Source organism: Mya arenaria, chromosome 8 (genome assembly GCF_026914265.1).
Source record: "Mya arenaria isolate MELC-2E11 chromosome 8, ASM2691426v1".
Classification (NCBI taxonomy): domain Eukaryota; kingdom Metazoa; phylum Mollusca; class Bivalvia; order Myida; family Myidae; genus Mya; species Mya arenaria.
This window is the reverse complement of record NC_069129.1, coordinates 65,362,405-65,379,843: the sequence shown is the minus strand read 5'-3', so window position 1 is coordinate 65,379,843 and position 17,439 is coordinate 65,362,405. Positions and strand designations below refer to the sequence as shown.

At 34.4% G+C, this 17,439-nt stretch overlaps 1 protein-coding gene across 2 annotated transcripts in view; it reads left to right on the top strand.

The window, feature by feature from the left end:
- LOC128242297 (uncharacterized) overlaps positions 1-17,439 on the top strand; it is a 135,380-nt gene that overhangs the window by 69,271 nt on the left and 48,670 nt on the right. For both annotated transcript variants that reach the window (XM_052959395.1, XM_052959394.1), the window contains 18 exons: positions 1,828-1,941; positions 2,723-2,863; positions 3,091-3,271; positions 3,722-3,891; positions 4,106-4,192; positions 4,421-4,562; positions 4,875-5,038; positions 6,375-6,530; positions 6,949-7,236; positions 8,148-8,237; positions 8,713-8,865; positions 9,091-9,221; positions 9,355-9,562; positions 13,218-13,310; positions 14,084-14,246; positions 16,364-16,551; positions 16,667-16,735; positions 17,202-17,299. In XM_052959395.1, coding sequence (XP_052815355.1) covers positions 1,828-1,941; positions 2,723-2,863; positions 3,091-3,271; positions 3,722-3,891; positions 4,106-4,192; positions 4,421-4,562; positions 4,875-5,038; positions 6,375-6,530; positions 6,949-7,236; positions 8,148-8,237; positions 8,713-8,865; positions 9,091-9,221; positions 9,355-9,562; positions 13,218-13,310; positions 14,084-14,246; positions 16,364-16,551; positions 16,667-16,735; positions 17,202-17,299 — 2,636 coding nt within the window. The remainder of the gene's footprint in view (positions 1-1,827; positions 1,942-2,722; positions 2,864-3,090; positions 3,272-3,721; positions 3,892-4,105; positions 4,193-4,420; positions 4,563-4,874; positions 5,039-6,374; positions 6,531-6,948; positions 7,237-8,147; positions 8,238-8,712; positions 8,866-9,090; positions 9,222-9,354; positions 9,563-13,217; positions 13,311-14,083; positions 14,247-16,363; positions 16,552-16,666; positions 16,736-17,201; positions 17,300-17,439) is intronic.

Below are 17,439 nucleotides of genomic sequence, written 5' to 3'. Positions count from 1 at the left end.
GTGTGCTGTGCTTATACGTTTGTATCGCTAGTGCATAGCCCAGGGTCTCTTAAAAGGCTTATATTTGAATGTTCTACAACTTGACTTATTTTATTTTATTTATACTTGACTTTGTATTTGTCATTGTTACAATCTATTATTATGTTTTAATTATCAAATAAACACAATATGGAGTGAGTGTGTCAACACGAAGCTTGTTTGAGTATGTTGTTATTAGAAAAATTATGTATCCCTATTGAAGACGAAATTTGTGAAATATGTATTACCTTTTATACATTCTGCAATAGTTTTTAACTATTCCAAGATTAAATTCCTCTGAATGACTTTAAAGAAGCATTTTGGAGTAGTCAAAACCACAGTTGCTTAGAATGTTTTGACCAGCAGATATTATTGTCCTTGAAAGTCCCTCAAATGCTTCGACAACCAGGCTGGCAATAGAAATTAACAATAGATTTCTGCTTTATTGTATTTTGTGTGTTTTGTTGTGGATGAAAGGAGGGAAACCTTCCTTGCCGTTGAGAAATTTCAAGTAATTCAACATAATAAAATCAAATAAATGAATGAATATGTGTTGAAGGACTGATTGCATTTTTCTTGCGTTAATGCTGTATGAACGCTTCTTGATATTTTGGTCGCTTGCCCTACTGCATTCATACAACATAAACACAAGAAAAGGGCGATCGATACTTATAGTTACATTTCGAATAATTATTTATTGAAAATAAGAATTAGCATTATGTTTTGCATGGGGTATTCGTTCTTAAAGAAAAGTAACGTACAACATGCGTTTTTTTATTTTTTTATTTGACACTTGTAACGCTGTATGTGTTTGGTTTCATTGGTTTACGGAAGTCATCCCCCGTCCAGAACATGTTAATTTTGTTTACCGGCCTGCATACGCCTTATATGAGCAATTAATGAAAAACCTTTCTGGTTCCCATCAGCTGAGGTAAATTTTCCTCGCATCAATACGGCAAAAAGGAAGTAATCCCATTCTCAGGAATTGTAAAAATGGACAAAAAGAATTAATACAATACATGATTTAACAAGTTCTAACTTTGAAACAAAAGTATTGATGTATAAATAACAGGACAACTCAGCATTGATTGAGCATGAACTTTTTTCTTACATATATGATTTGATTTTGCCATGGAAGCAGTATTCTGACATAAAGGGTCTTATTCTAATATGTCCATGGCAACCTATGAGACAACTAGTTTCCGTCTTCATATCAGAGATATCCGTATAGGTAATATCAGTGTTAAAGTTATCATCCTGATAAAAACATCGTTATCAACTTCTATACGTAAACGTTTTGACAATATGCTCACCTATTTAAATGTAAAAAGTGCAGCTAAAACATTTGTATAAAGTCTTTAGCAGAAAACGAGTGAATCCATTAAACTTTCAAAGCAGAACATATTTAAAAGGTTAACAATGATGACGTTAACAACGTTGTTAATTTAACACAGTTCTTAACACAAGGCAAAATGTGTATTAATCGTGGTTTGCTGAGTGCGTAAAAAATGTACATAAAAGGACTTATGCCCATGTAAGCATTTTTGAACAATGATTGAAGCGTGATATTTGCGCCCATTTTCAAAATATGGGCATTCCAGCTCCCAAAACACAAAGAAAAAAATAAATGCTCGGCATAGAACATGACTTCATATTTTATCAAAGACATTTTTCCATTGTTGCTTATATAAATAAGTTCATATCCTTTGTTAGAAAATTGTGAAATTGCATTGACTGCGCTATGTCGACATTCATGGTGAAGTTTAATAACAAAATGCATAGTGTTATCGTAGAAAGGATGTTTTTCAGGCTGTGGCTCAAATTGGCGGTGTCACGACGGATCCGGATGCTACAACACTACCCAGCATTGTGATAGCATCGTTGACTGTGCTGATCTCTCTGACGAAAAGTTTTGCCCTTTGGGTAATGGTTATTTATTATACAAATCAGCTTATGCGCACCGGAAAAAATATTAATATAAACCATCATATTACATTTGACATTGACGTTGTGAATTTAACGTTGTACAGTCACCACAAGATATCCCCTTCAAATTCGTCAAAAATAGATCATTGGTTTTCCATGAATAATAGCTTTAATCAAACTTATACGAAAGGATCTTATTATCATAAACGTGTAATACAATTTATCTGCATTCATATTCTTCAACGTTTGAAAAAAATAATTTCCATATCATAAAATAAATAGAGCATCTCAACCTTGTTAACTAGCGTGAAAGCGCAGCCCTCGCAAAACCAATATCAGTATCGGCTCTTTTGCATTATTTTTTTAATCCATGAACTTTGAGTATCAAATAGTTCCGGGGCTTTGATATTTACTTGCATTTAAACTAAACTTAACTTTATTACCGATATAAACACACATATGTAACTTACAATCGTAAAAGTTTTATAAATGTGTTACCCCCGTTTACAAGTAAAATTCGGTATAGCAACAAACGATTTTTTTTATCAAATGACATTTACGGGGTTCCCCACTACGACATGTTTTACCTAAGGGACATGCGCACCAGGGGAATGCTTCATTTGGCCAAGTTTTATACTAAAAACTTTTCTTTAGACGATCATATATTTCCTCAAGACCTAATAAATTAAACTATGCGATTCAATGGTAAGCATCAAGGGGAAAATGAAAATAACACTGCAATGATCTTTACCTACAAATTTGTATTCGATAATTTCAGTTTGCGAGGAATGGGAGTGGTTGTGTACGAAAAAACATCAGTGTGTGAACGCAAGTGTCCGATGTGACGGCAAAAAGGACTGCGATGACGGTACAGACGAGTGGATACAGTGTCCGGCGCCAACACCAAGACCGTATATTCGTACGTTAACCTTATATGATTAAGCTTTGAAATCAAGCATATGTCTTAAACACATTCCCCTGAAATGACTGCTTCTCCCAAACAATAGTATCTGCTTTTAAAGAAGAACTTTAAAATGTTAAGGAATTAATTTGAAGTAAGGAAAACCAAGCCACATCCCCATAAGTGTTGGAAAGTTAATTTATACATAAATAAAACTTTTTTGTTACATTTGTTTCATTGTATAGCGTTCGAAGTTGTGTTAATGGGTGGCAGTGGTAACGAGTCAGCGAACAGCCTTTCTACCGCCCCTATGTGGGGAACTCTGATGGTTCGCCGACAAGGGATAGACGAGGAGTATGGGACAGTTTGTGTCGATAGCTTTGATACAAGGGAAGCAAGAGTAACATGCAGGATGCTCGGATTTGGGTAATGCATTCTTTGAAATTACGTAAGAAATTGCGTTCGAGGTATCGTTGTCATATCAAACATTAATGTACTACGGAAATACATGTTTTTAGATGTTTAACTTAAATCAATAAAGTTAATGTTGTAGTTGTTTTAATGTTTGGTGTTTATTGAAGATAATGTACAACTTAATTTTGTATTCCATTTATTTATCTACATATGAACAGCAAGAACGCAGCAAGACAACTGTGTGCCTGGCAGTCTTACAGCATAATTAAACTCTCGAGGCGGGAGTATCATATTACTTAAGCTAAACCATAAATGTCATAAAAGTATTATTGAATATATTACAATCGCTTTATTATCAAATTCTCATTCGCAAATTATCTTTGGAGCGAAGTGCAGCTAATAAACAGTTATATATTGAAATGAAATTTAGGTAATATTTGTTGTCATTTTTATTTTGTCCAGAGACGAGAGTGAAGCTTACTTTTCCCATGGACTGTCATTCACTACTGGATATGCGATAAGATTAAGCAACGTTCACTGCCTCGGAACGGAGGCGAACCTTGCCGAATGCGCCCATCAACTCTGGGGAAAACATCACTGTTCACATGAGCAGGATGTCTCCATTTCTTGTGGTAATCGACAAGAGACCATTTTGAAGCTTTATTAATCAATCGGAAATAATGACGTGCTAAACTAAACAGTTCTAAAGTATAATGTTGTGAGACATAAAAAGTAACGGAAACCACATTTCACAAGTTATAGAATATTAGCAGTTTTGAGATTTTATTTTGGCAAACCAACACCATTTCCTGACCAATACCAATACAGTTGTCATTATCATTGTAGGCTTTAACGTGTTCTCCACTACGACACAATCTCGTCCAGATACTACTATATCTTCAACAATAAGGACAACCACTTGGAGTGTAACTGGTATGTAAATGCGAGTTGTTTTGTCCCCAGGTTGGAACATTGTGGTTTTCAATGTTATATTTGAGATCAATTTAAGTATACACTGATATGAAACAAAACTGACAAATAAATAATGATAATAATTTTGTTGAAAATTGGTTTATAAAAATCATGGAAATACTTACTGCTAACTGTAAGTAGTTTGTTGTCGGTCCGTTTTATAGCGCTGTATACTATCTTTTGTTCTAGAGTATGGTATACGTTTAGTCGACGGGCCGTCTTGTTCTGAAGGTCGTCTTGAGGTATCATATAATGGCGTATGGGGAACAGTCTGTGACGACTCTTTCGGCTCTGTGGACGCAAATGTCGCTTGCCGATCACTTGGTTTCAGGTTGGCATTTTAAATTTTACTACCGTACCTCCCTGAAAAATAAGATTCTGTTATGTTTGATATACACATAAATTTATATTACAATGCTGTTGAAACAGTGTTTTAAAATGTCTTAGTCTCCTTAAATAGACGAATTATTGCTCTATATTTCTATTTGTATAAGTCTGAAGTGTTTTCAACGCTATCTGGTATAAGAAGCAGCCAAAGTGTATCTATTATATATTTATCATAATATATATTTCAGTCTTTAAAACAAACAATATGAAGCTTTTGGCAATGATTTACTGAATCAAATTATTTTATCGATTTAAGCGGCGCATCAAGTAACTGGGACAGTGTGTCTGTGATTGGTTCTGGTCCAATCTGGTTGGACGATCTAGGCTGTTACGGGTATGAAGCATATCTTTGGGACTGCCCTCACAGGGGCTGGGGAAATCACAACTGTGGTCATCAAGAGGACCAGTACATTCGCTGCGGTAAAATATTTTTATAGCCATTGTATTTGTTTTGTTACCCTTGTAAGACGATACATATTTATTGTTCTTGTGTCGTATTCAATAAGCATCTTAGAAACAATTTCAACTTAGTGAAAAATGACCTTTCTAATTTGATTTTTAAGAAAGCGAACAATGTTTGTACACCAACAATATGAAAACAAGCAAAAAATGGTCTAAACAATATATGCATATGAATAAACCTGATGAAAAGTAGCTTGTATTTGAAATATTCGTTCCTAAAACTTACGAAATTCTCACTAAGTTGAAAATATTCACTAAGATGCTTATTGAATACGGCCCCTAGTGTCAGTTTTGGCGGCGTCGTTGCCGGTGTCGTAAAATTCAGACAGTCACATAAAATTGTATTCCAATTATGATGTTAATTAGACACGGTGTTTGTAGGCATGAAGTTTGGGGTCAAATATAATCGTGAGTTAAGTTCCAGAGTTATGCCCTTGTTATGTCATTAACCAATAGTAGGTTTACGTCATTGTAAACAATAACAGTTTTTTATCATCTAATAATGATAAAACTGACGGAACTTCTAGATATAGAGTTTCGAGGGGTTTCTTGCCCTAGAAATTAAAGAGCTATGCCCCTTTAAAATTTACAAATAGTTAGATTAGGTGTGGAATAATGACGTTAAGTACTTACTTTCTTATAATGATGAACTTGATGACAATGTTTGTTGGAATAATGTATCAGTCGAGTTTTGTATTTTGGCAATTGGCTTTAGATTCTCTAGAGTTATGACCCTTTTTCAATGAAATGCAGTTGGCTTATTTTATGTGATATATATATTAATTAGACAACGTTTTTAATTTACCACAAAGTTTGCTGTTTTTACATTGAAGTTGATTTTATATTTGGTTCGACTGTGAAATGCGTTTCAGTTGTATAGTGAACACGTTGATATCCACACCATTAAAATATATTTAACCAATAATACACATCAACCAGTATATACAGATTTAATTGAAAGAACTTATGTCTAAAATGTCTATTTTTAATTTCAAAGCAACTTTCACTGCACCAATGCGAAAAATGTCTAGCTTGGAGAAAATATATTTAAATGTATGTATATGTCGTGATTGAAGTATCAGCGCATTCATTTGTTTTGTCTAAAATATTTTGTTTGTACTAAAAGGTTATATCTTCGAGATGTATACATGTTCTAGGCTTTTCGAATATTAAGCACAAACGATGCAATGCATACATTTATAAAATTGACGAAAACATATGACGAGAAAGAAAACATATTGTTATAATGAGTGTAAAAGTAATAATACAAGCAAGATATGCTGCTTATTTGTAGACGGACCGTGCAGAAGCGAACCCGCAGTTCCAAGCGTAAACTGTACATTTGATAACGACAATTGCTCGTATGAAGCGTCTGCAATATCAGGCCAGGTCAACTGGCAGATAATGAGATCTGGGTATAGCTCAGTCTATTCAAGAAACGGTTCTTCAGGTATGGACAATAATGTCTTATATGATGTTATACTTAAAGATCTATGGAACACACCCCGAAGACAAATTATATTAGTAGATTTTAAGTGGTTGATTTTCGATTATAGAAAAGTATGCACATTTTAAAGAAAGAAAATGATTCGAATATACAATGTATTTATTAGCATTTGATATATTAAATTTACCAAAATATTTAATGCAACTTTAACAGATCACATTGGGTTTCTCTATAACTTTTAAGTTTACATACGACCCTTGACATGCCTATAACTGGTACATTATCCAACACGTATATCTTGTATTAGGGGTTTCCTGTTGGATTGACCCTTGGTCATGATACATACGTAAACAGTGTATAAATTTTCTTTTAAATATGAAACAAGACAAAAGTACTAATACTTGAACTGTTTGTTGAATAGGGTTTTTGATGCTCTTTGAATCATCGGGAAAGGAAAGTGATTCATCTAGGTTAGAATCGCCTTCATTTTTGCATGAAAGTGATACAGATATGATGGTCGAGTTTTATTATTACCTGCGGGACTCCTCATACAACGATTTAGTATTTGCGCTACAAGAGAGGGATGAAGATGACAGTACTTTTGAGAACGAAATTAAGCTTTGGAACAGCCAATATTTGCGAACGGAGGAAGACGGCAGGTGGTTGTATCAATGTGTCAACCTTCCCTTGAGCAATATTCACAAAAACAGTAAGTTCTTTATCCCCCCCATGCGTAATATTCAAAGAAATAGTAAGAACTTTATCCCTCTTATAAGCAATACCCCAAGAACAGTATGTGCTTTATCCCCCCATGAACAATATTCACAGAAACAGTACGTTCTTTATCCTCCTTTTGAGCATTACCCCAAGAACAGTTAGCTCTTTATTACCCTTATAAGCAATACCCCCAGAACAGAAATATCTTTATCCTTCATGAGCAATACCTCCAGAACAGTAAGCTCTTCATCCCCCATGAGCAATACTCCTAGAACAATAAGTTCTTTATCAAACTCCCCTTGAGCAATACCCCATGAACAGTCAGAGGGCCGGTTCAATACAGGATCATAGTCGATTAATGTCGTAAATTTGAATTATCATAGTGTCATATTATCGTTATTTACATACCTGTGTGAACTGAACTTTAGAGTGTATCAAAAATAAAACCAAAATAAAAGTTCTTTATCAAGCTCCCCATGGGCAAAATCCCCACATTGTTTAGCTCGTTATAAACCTTCTCATGAGCGATACCACCAGAACAGTAACTTCTTTAACAACATCCCCATGCGCAATACCCCAAGAATAGTAAGTTTTTTATCAACCCCGCCCCCTTGAGTAATACACCTAGAACGGTAAGTTCTTTATCGATCTCCCCTTGAGCAGTTCCCTCTGAACAGTAAATTCCTTATCAACATCCCCATGCGCAATACCCCCAGAAACAGCAACTTTATCAACCCCACACAAAAGCAACTCCTCCCAAAAAACAGTTATCCTATCTTCGATTTTACTCTGCGCATTTCCCCCAGAAACAGATAATTCGTCATCGAGTTTCGTCCTATTTCATTTCCATTTAAATAATTCTCTTTTTATAAACTACATGAAACATATATATTTGAATTCCAGGAAGTTTGGTATTTTATGGGAATCGCGGACCGCATGTTCGGTCACTGGTTGTTTTAGATGATGTCCGTGTAACATCAGGGAAGTGTACAGGTATTATGCATTTTTTTCATATTAGTATGTGCAACCAACAAACACCACACCGAGGCACTGCTTCTGAAGTTTTGTGATATAAGATTTGAAATATTGCAATGTTATTGTAGCCCTACAAGGACCAGTGAAGTAGTTAAGTAGCGAACACAACAGTTGTTTTATAACATGCCTCTGTTTCTCGAAAAATCTTACGTGTAACAAGTTTAAGTACCACATTTATCCTGTCAAAATACTTCATCCCTTTTTATGACCCAACACGTATTATATCATGTTTATTTTGTATTCTTTTAAAGTCCCTTTAAAGGAAGAAGAAATTTACGAAACTTCTATCAGAAACAAAACTTGTTACTTACATTCATCGTATTTTTAGGACTAAAGATGGTAAGAAAGAATCGAGTCGATCAAAGCTCATAGGACATGATACGTGTTTTTATATTTAAATAATCATATTACACGAATTTACTTCCCTTTCAAGAAACGTTGCTGGACAATATGTGTGATTTCGAGTGGCCGTCTACATGCGGACTAGTAGTTGAATGCCCAACATGTGAGAGAAGAACACCCCATTATGCATGGCAATGGGTAACGACTACCGACGCAACCGAATCGTATCGGTTCCAAAGCGACGGTAAAGATATGGCATACGACACTGGTCACTGTGGTTAAACTGCATATCACCTTATTTAACGTGTTTAACTTAATTTGACTTAATACTTAGCATATGACGTCATATTTATAGTTGTTAATCAATCCATTGTTTTATTAGGAGTTAGTTAACAAATTCAATAACATTTCATAAGAAGAATGTCTCATTTTAAGAAGAACGTTTCATTTTGCAATACCATTTTTTCAGGCAATTTTATGCTAGCTGATTCTTCCCATGGAAATGTCGGAGATCAAGCCCGAATGTCATTTAACCTGCCTCATTTTGGCCCTAATAATGCCTTGAATTTTGAATACATAAATCCTGGCGGTTCTCTTGAAGTAAGCCGTTTTTCTTTCGTATTTGTCTTTTTTTAATTTACTGAAGTTTTCCATTAAAAGTATTTCACAAAGGAGCTGTAAAGATGTTGTTATAGTAACAACCGAAAATAACAATGGTATGTGTTTACATAAGCTGTCCATATCTGGCGACGGCAAAGATTCAGTGACAATTTGGATGGCCGAAGCCAGTTTCAATCAAGACTGGAACGAATCGTGTGTGACAATGCCATCGGGGATAGATTCAAGTGCACCAATCAAGATCACGTTTACGGCTTTGCGTGGATCAAATTTGTCAGCCGATATTGCTGTAGACAAGGTGTCTCTTCTTCCACAGTGTCCCCGTGAGTTGAAAATTGATTTAATGATTTTTTTACAGAAAGGGCCCTCACTTGCTTATATGTTTTTCAATATAAACAAGAGATTTATTAGTGAAATAGAAATGATATGTCGATGTTTCAAACAATGTAATAACACATTAATATGCACACTGATTTGAAACTTTATTCCGCTCTCACTTTCAAGTCAATCGTCAGTGAGCACAACGCTGGAACAAACTTTCATCGAAGTTATTTGCGAGATGAACTAACGTTCGCATTTATTTTTGCGCGCTTTTCTGAAACAAAAATACATTAAGCCTAAAGATTATATCATCTTTAGGTATACAGATACTAGATATATTTTACCTCGTCATGACCAAAAGTAAATTATTCGCTCGCGACGTCGCCATGTTTGAAATATAGCTTTTGATGATCTCTCGGTGGAGCATATTACGCACTTTAATTAAAACAAATGATTATCCTCTGCAATACTTATGGACATAGTTTAAGAACATGTATAGATGGACGGTTAACTTCCTGCTTATCTTTTTGTCTTTTGATAGACGGGTTCCGGAGCTGTTATCTGTTTGTTACCAAACATGCTTGCAGCTGATCCGTTCCATCTGTAAAGATGGGTCACGTTGAAGGGGAACGATGGGTTATATTGAAGGGAAAAGATTGGCCATGTTAAAGGGGAACGATGGGTCACGTTGAAGGGAAAAGATGTGTCATTTTGAAGGATATATGGGCCATGTTAGTGGTGTAAGATTGGTCATGTTAAAGGTGGAATATGATACATGTTGAACGGAGTGGGGGATATGGGTCACGTTGAATGGAAAATATGTGTCGCATTGAAAGGGAAATATTGGTCATCTTGAAGGGGGTAATTTGTGTCATGAGAATAATGGGTCATTTTGAATGGGACAGATGTGTCATTTTGAAGGGAAAAGCATGGTATTAAAATTGAGATTTGGATCATGGTGATGGTGAAAGATGGGTCAAGTTGTATGGGAATGTTGTGTGATGTTGAAGGTGAAAGATTGATCATGTTTAGGGTGAAATACGTGTCATTTTGTAGGGGGATTGTTAATGTTGAATGGGAATGGGTTTTGTAAAAGGGAAATATATGTAATATTGAAGGTGAAATATGGGTTATGAGAAGGAAAATATGGATCATGTTAAAGGGAAATATGGGTCATGTTGAGGGAATTATTGGTCATGTAAAGGGGGAAAATGGGTTATATTAAAGGGAAATATGGGTCATGTTGAGGGCATTATGGGTCATGTGAAGGGGGGACATGGGTTATGCTAAGGGGAAATGTTCAGCATGAAATATGGGGCATGTTCAGGGAATTATTGGCCATGTTAAGGGGGAAATGGATTATGTTAAAGGGAAATATGGGTCATGTTGAGAGAACTATTGGTCATGTGAAGTGGAAATATGGATCATGTTAAATTGGAACGATGGGTCATGCTGAAAAAGCAAGTATAAGTCATTTTGAAGTGGGGAGATTTGTCATTTTGAGGGGGGTAAATGGATCATGTTGAAGGAAAAATATGTGCCATTTTAAAAGGGAAAGATGGGAAATGTTTAAATGGAAAGATGTATCATGTTAAATGGGGGGGTGAAGCATGTTAAAGGGGCAAGGTGTGCCATGTTGAAGGAGAAACATGTGGCATGTTGATGGGGAAAGAATGGTCACGTTGAGGGGAAAAGGTGTGTCGCGTTAAAAGAACATTGGATTCTACTTAAATGATATTCAATTTTTTTTTTTTCTGTAAATAATGGACCACACTCGTATTCAATTAAAATCGCAGACTGTTCAATAATATGTCTATTAAGGCTGCTTTGAAAGTATCTGCGCGATTCTTAGGATTTTTTTATATCAAGAACACTGAGAATAAATCCTTATTTTCATATTTAATGTGCTCAACAGTTAGGGTATATAACAACAACAAAATGCTAGGATGTCATTTAATATACACGTAGGCTTGCTTGGGAGATCCTGGAGCCATTATAACAAACAGTCTGATTTCAGATTCGAGTGACAAAAGTACAAATCTCCAACGCATTTTAAATTTCTTCCTAGTTGAGTTTTTTTGTGATAAATTTGCTGAATTTGATTACTGTTCTTCACTGTACAATTTCACACATTAAGTTTTATAAAACGAACGAAAATAATGAAATGATGTTCTCTGTAATTTGATACAAATACTTTTCTTCTGAATCTGAAACTTAACTTTGACTTGAGACTGTTCGTAATCATTGCACGAGGATTTAATCGACGATATAAATAAAGAAGGTGAAAGATGAAACACTGACGATATTTACAATGAATACAATACTACGTCGAGTCGATGGTAATCGATACAAAAAAGACGAAAATATTGAAAGTGTACCGTTAAGAAAATACGCGCAAACTTAGTGTTGAAGGCATTGATCTTTAAAACGTTTAAATATACCCAAAAAGCATACATCAAAGAATGTTACTGAATTAGATTGCAAAATCAAATAAATCCAAAAACGAATTTGATGACTTACACTTTTGATCAATAAAAAAATTGCCTCTTACTTTTGATCAATGAAAAAGATGGCCTCGATGTGTATGCAGATGTTGGAACGTTTTGAGTGCAGTTTCAATAACTGCGTTAAATCTAAAGAAGGAAATGCCCTTATCACATCCTGTGGTATTAATGCGTAACCGTTTTAGAACGTCATTATATTAATATTGTATTTAAATGTAATAGAGTTAAGGTATTATTTCATGTTGTCTATATTGAACTTATGAACTTATAAACTAAACAATTCAAACCAGCCTATCCCTGAGATGGTCTTACAAAGTTCTCGCTGATACAAAATCAAATGTTATTTGATAGTCATTATTCCTCCATTGTGTCACCCAAAGAGTGCACCTAGTGCGCGTGCGTTTTATGTCGTTATTTATTAGTTATTTAGTTTCCAGATTGTTATTTTTGTGCAGAAGTTTACCATCTTACAAATTACACTTTATCATAAACTTGACCTCCTAGAGGTTCATACTTTTTCCGTATGATTTTTAAATTTCATGTTTTTATCTATTTCATAATAGGTCTTCATAAACAGCCTTGTTAGAACTGTTCTTGGATTGTACGTCCAGGTGGACTTTCTAACCTTGTCTTGCAATTATTTTCCGATAAAAAAGTACTTTTGGTAAATTTTAGGAAAAACATTGTTTCAGGCATTTTAAGTCCGTTTAAAGAAGCGAACATATTATATCCCCATCATAAATCCACACTCAATACATAGCGCAAAAATATGGTGGTATGTATTACATTCCAATACGGTCGTATTCCACTCTGTTGTCGTCACGTCATTACAATGTTCATTGCTCGATGTTGAAATGATGTCGTAGATTAAAATGGTGCGTCATTAAAACGACATTTATTATTATTTTTATTTATAATTTTGAATCAGAATTTACAAAAATCTACTCGAGTCGAATACAACCTCCCGGATCAAAAAGCAGTAGTATTTACCCTATTTCATATTCCAAACAGTGGTTGCCTTTGTTTAAATGACGTCAGAGTAACACAACAATTGTAATCAATGACGATATAATGTCATTTGTTCATGAAGTATAAACGTCATTATTTCTATTTAGAATGGTTCATAATTATAATGAGTACTTGTCATCGGCAGATGTGATAGCCTGTGACGATGAAGATATACAGTGTGGCTGGTTTATGAGCTCCAACGACGAGTCAATTCAATGGAATTTCATAGGAGTTGGAGGTGTGTTTGAGATCGGATAAGAATTTGTATTGTGTATATACACTGACACAAAAATAAAACGATACACGGGAACTTCATGTAACGTATATTTTTGTATATAGAAATTGCTTGCTGTGTAAAATGATATTTCAGGATCACTTATTAGGAAATTCCATCTTGTCAATATTTTTTTTAAATGCACTTTAACTATTGCGGACACCTGTAGTGAATCTTCTGCATGCTAGAACGAAGTTTATCATAATGGGTGCCAGGGAACAAAAACATAATGATCATGACATTTCTGAGCAGATTGAGTTGCACATACATGTAAGTTGCGTTTGGTCAGTTGCCTATTAAGCTCAAGATAACTGAAGTTGGTTATATAGAAAAAATGAAATAATGTATTTTTGCAAGAAAATATACTTGGTATCGTTTCATTTTTAGGTAAAAATTTAATACGGCTTCGTTACTGAAGCCCCTTATTGTATTACCTTTAGTTTGAAGAGTTGCTAAGTGGCATATTTGGAGGCTCTAACTCTATCAACATTCAATTTAGCCATTTATATGGAATATATACAACAAAATAATTTTAAAAACTTGAAATAAAATGGATGTCTTTTTTGTAACATATTAGCATATCGTTTTTTGTAAAGAACAATTAAAGACTACATATATATTGCCATGTTCAAAGATAACTTTGGCAAATCGTTCGATGATATTTGTAATTCAAACTCAAAATGTATGCATTAATTTGAACGTAATAACGACCAATCCGCTTAATATGTCTTATCAAGAGTCAGACTCGGTGCCTGACGAGGAGCGAGGTATCCGCCTATCAAACGGCAGCGCTTCTAACGAAGGATTGGTTGAAGTGTACCTTGACGGAGTCTGGGGAGCGGTTTGCGATTATAGCTGGGGCAGTAACGACGCAACTGTGGCTTGTAGAATGCTCGGATTGTATGTATTTGTATAAACAAAAGTTTATGTATTTGTAGTAACAAATCGACCAAAAGTCAACCTTTAAGTCGTTATTTTATCCATAGGTAACATTTATCGAATGATTTTCAACCGGACGATACGCGACAATTAGTCAGGTCCCTGATGGTTTTGTGGGCATTTTTTCAAGAGCGTATTTTAGTATATTTGTGTTGAGATGTCTAAATTTCATATTTAGCGAGGCTAAACAGTTGGCATCATGCAGGTGATAATGGTAACCAAGACAATAGCCAAAATGGCTGCCGTTTTCATATGGCTAGTTTTACAGTATTTATCATAAATATTTGATACAAACATGTATTGCTTTTTATGTTTGAGGTAAGTTATGTTCGCGTGTCCAACTTTTTAATAAAATATCCATAAGGTGAACAAAGGTCAAGATTATTTGAAGGTCGAAATTGATTTTGACTGTCATTTGTTAAACTTAATGGGAAATGCGCTAGAAACCCTGACTTCTGTACATAAATATCCATATTCTACCTTATCTGAAGTATTAAACAATTTTATTTTTTTTGCTCTAAGTGTAAACTATCGAAGTGTATTTCCTTTAAGAGTAATACGACTACTTTTAAAATGTGTATTTCAAAATACAGCAAGGAGAAATTATCTTTCGTACTTTGGCGTCTCCCTGTGGATTGGCCTTTTGTCATGTATCGCTTAACCAATACAATCTGGTTTTGACCATTGTGCGCCTATTTTTTTCTATTTTAGAAAAGTTATGTTGTTACGAAATGCAAATATGCTTGTTGTTATGCATACATATAGCTGTACATTTTACACAAGCACCTTTTATTCATGTACTTGTGGAATCAATTAACTGCTTTTAAGTCCCTGAAGATGTGCAAAGCGTTATCGTTACTGCGCTGGTATTTTATATTGGACTTAATTAGAACAAAGAACGATGTAGCTAATCGAATTACTAGAAATTAATTACTGGCCAATACAGTGAATGAAGTCAATGATGTATGACCATAAGACTGACTTTAGTTGAATATTATTAGCTACACCTGGCGTAGCTCCATGAATGCACTATAAACTGGGGAGGTTGTTTCAATAAAGAATTTTAGTCGCAGCTTATCTGAATTCGGGTAAACAACTGGCAACATTTCGATTGGTTTTATCTCCTCAATTACGATTTCATTGTTAAGGGCCGGCAGCGATGCAAAAGTCGATTGAAGGACCAAAATTTAAAATGTTTATAAATATCAATTTCTATTTAGTTTTGAGGTTCAATATTTAACATACATGATTCACATATCCGTTGCAACATGAAAAAGCTGTTATAAGGAGTTGAGCAAATTTTACAAAAGTATATTTTATCAGATTTCCAATCAAAATGCATTTACGTTTTCCAAGAATGTCTTAATACAAAACAATATGTTTATTAGTTAAATTTATCGGAACTGCCAAATCAACAATGTCTTGGGACTTTGTGTTGATTGCAGCTATTTTTAAAAGATATATGCATTTAAATATAAGTTTCATCCACTATGTTTTTATTATTTTTGTTAATAATTTTCTTATTTGACAAGATATCACAAAGAACTCTCAAAATATTGTTAAATAGGTAGTCTGGATAATTTTGACATAAAAACGAATTAATAATGTCAACAGAATTTTCTGAAATAACGTGAATGCTTTTTCATCCAAAATCTAATAAAACATTCTTTGTAAAAAAAAATAACTCCTTACTACCCCTTAACATGTCATCAAGAATATTTGTTTCACTCCCAATAAAGATTGTTCCTCAAAACTAAAGAAAACATGAACTTTTTAAACGTTTTAATTTTTTTGACCTCCACTCACTTTTGCATTGTGGCCGGCCCTTTACACTGGCTGAGGTCCAATTCACGCAAATAAGCAGCAAAATATTGAAAATAATAACTAATAACTTTAATTTACGACTTAAATCGATTAAGATCTTTTTTTAATAAGGTGAGGCGACCTGCTCAAACATGTTCGTTTTCTACAGTACAAAATTTCATCTAAAGCTTAAGGTTGTATATGCTTTAGACAACAATATTTGAAAGGTCTGTTATAATACATCATGTATATATAAAGGAGTTTGTTTTTTTCAGTTCTGGAGGATATGGAACTGCGATGTTTAACTACGCTCCGTATGGTTACAACAACACCTATCATTTGAAGGGACTACTATGCGATTCAACTGAAGACTCCCTGTTTGATTGTCCATGGAGGGACACGTCCTACTCGCCCTATTGTGACTACAACGATTACGCTGGCCTTAGATGCTATGGAAACAGAAGTATAACTCGACTACTTATTTGCATGTTATTTTCTTCATTTGTTAATTGTAGTTCAGTGCTCAATATATCTTTACATTCGTTTAACTACATTTTATTGCTGATTATCTATTTCAGGTGACGATGTTTTCCAGACTTCATTACCGAAACCGTTTTTTGCCCTTAAACCGGCTTCATACGAAACGGGTATTGTATATAAGTATTAAAATGCATTGTGATACAATATGTACCCGCCAGCAGTTTCTTTAAATGAAATGATATACAGGCGCGTAGCTACCTATACGCGATTATGTGGCTGAATCCACATGTTTCTCTAATTAGAAAATGTAAAGAAATCAGCCAAAGTTGCAATATTGACTTCATATTCCTCTGTCAATCAATGTGCCGATTATTCGGAACTTGTTAAACCACGTTAAAGTCATATTTGTATAATTTCAATCGTTACAGCTCTTTAAGTTGAATGGATACACTTTTGATCTGCTTTAATTCTGACAAGATTTGAGACTAGTTTCTGCTGGTCTTGCTTATATTTAAATAATATCTGCACATCAACTATTTCACATCAAAAGGTTACCGACGAATTTGTTTATCACTTTGTTACTTTAACAACGTTCTAAGCACTCGGCCCAATATATATGTATTTTTTTCGTAGGCGGATGGGCTACTCTGAGGTCTGAAAGCTTCTTCAACCCAGGGGGAGATTTCTTTTTTATGTTTAAATACATTAAAACGGCTAGTGACCTTCTTCAGGTAAGTTCCGTATATTTTTAATCGTACGTTTTTCGATTGCCTTAAAGATAAAATAAACTGCTAGGAAATGTTTAATTGAATAAGCATTTTTATTAAAGACGTTTTGGTCTTTATAAATAATTTATTGAATGTTGAATGAT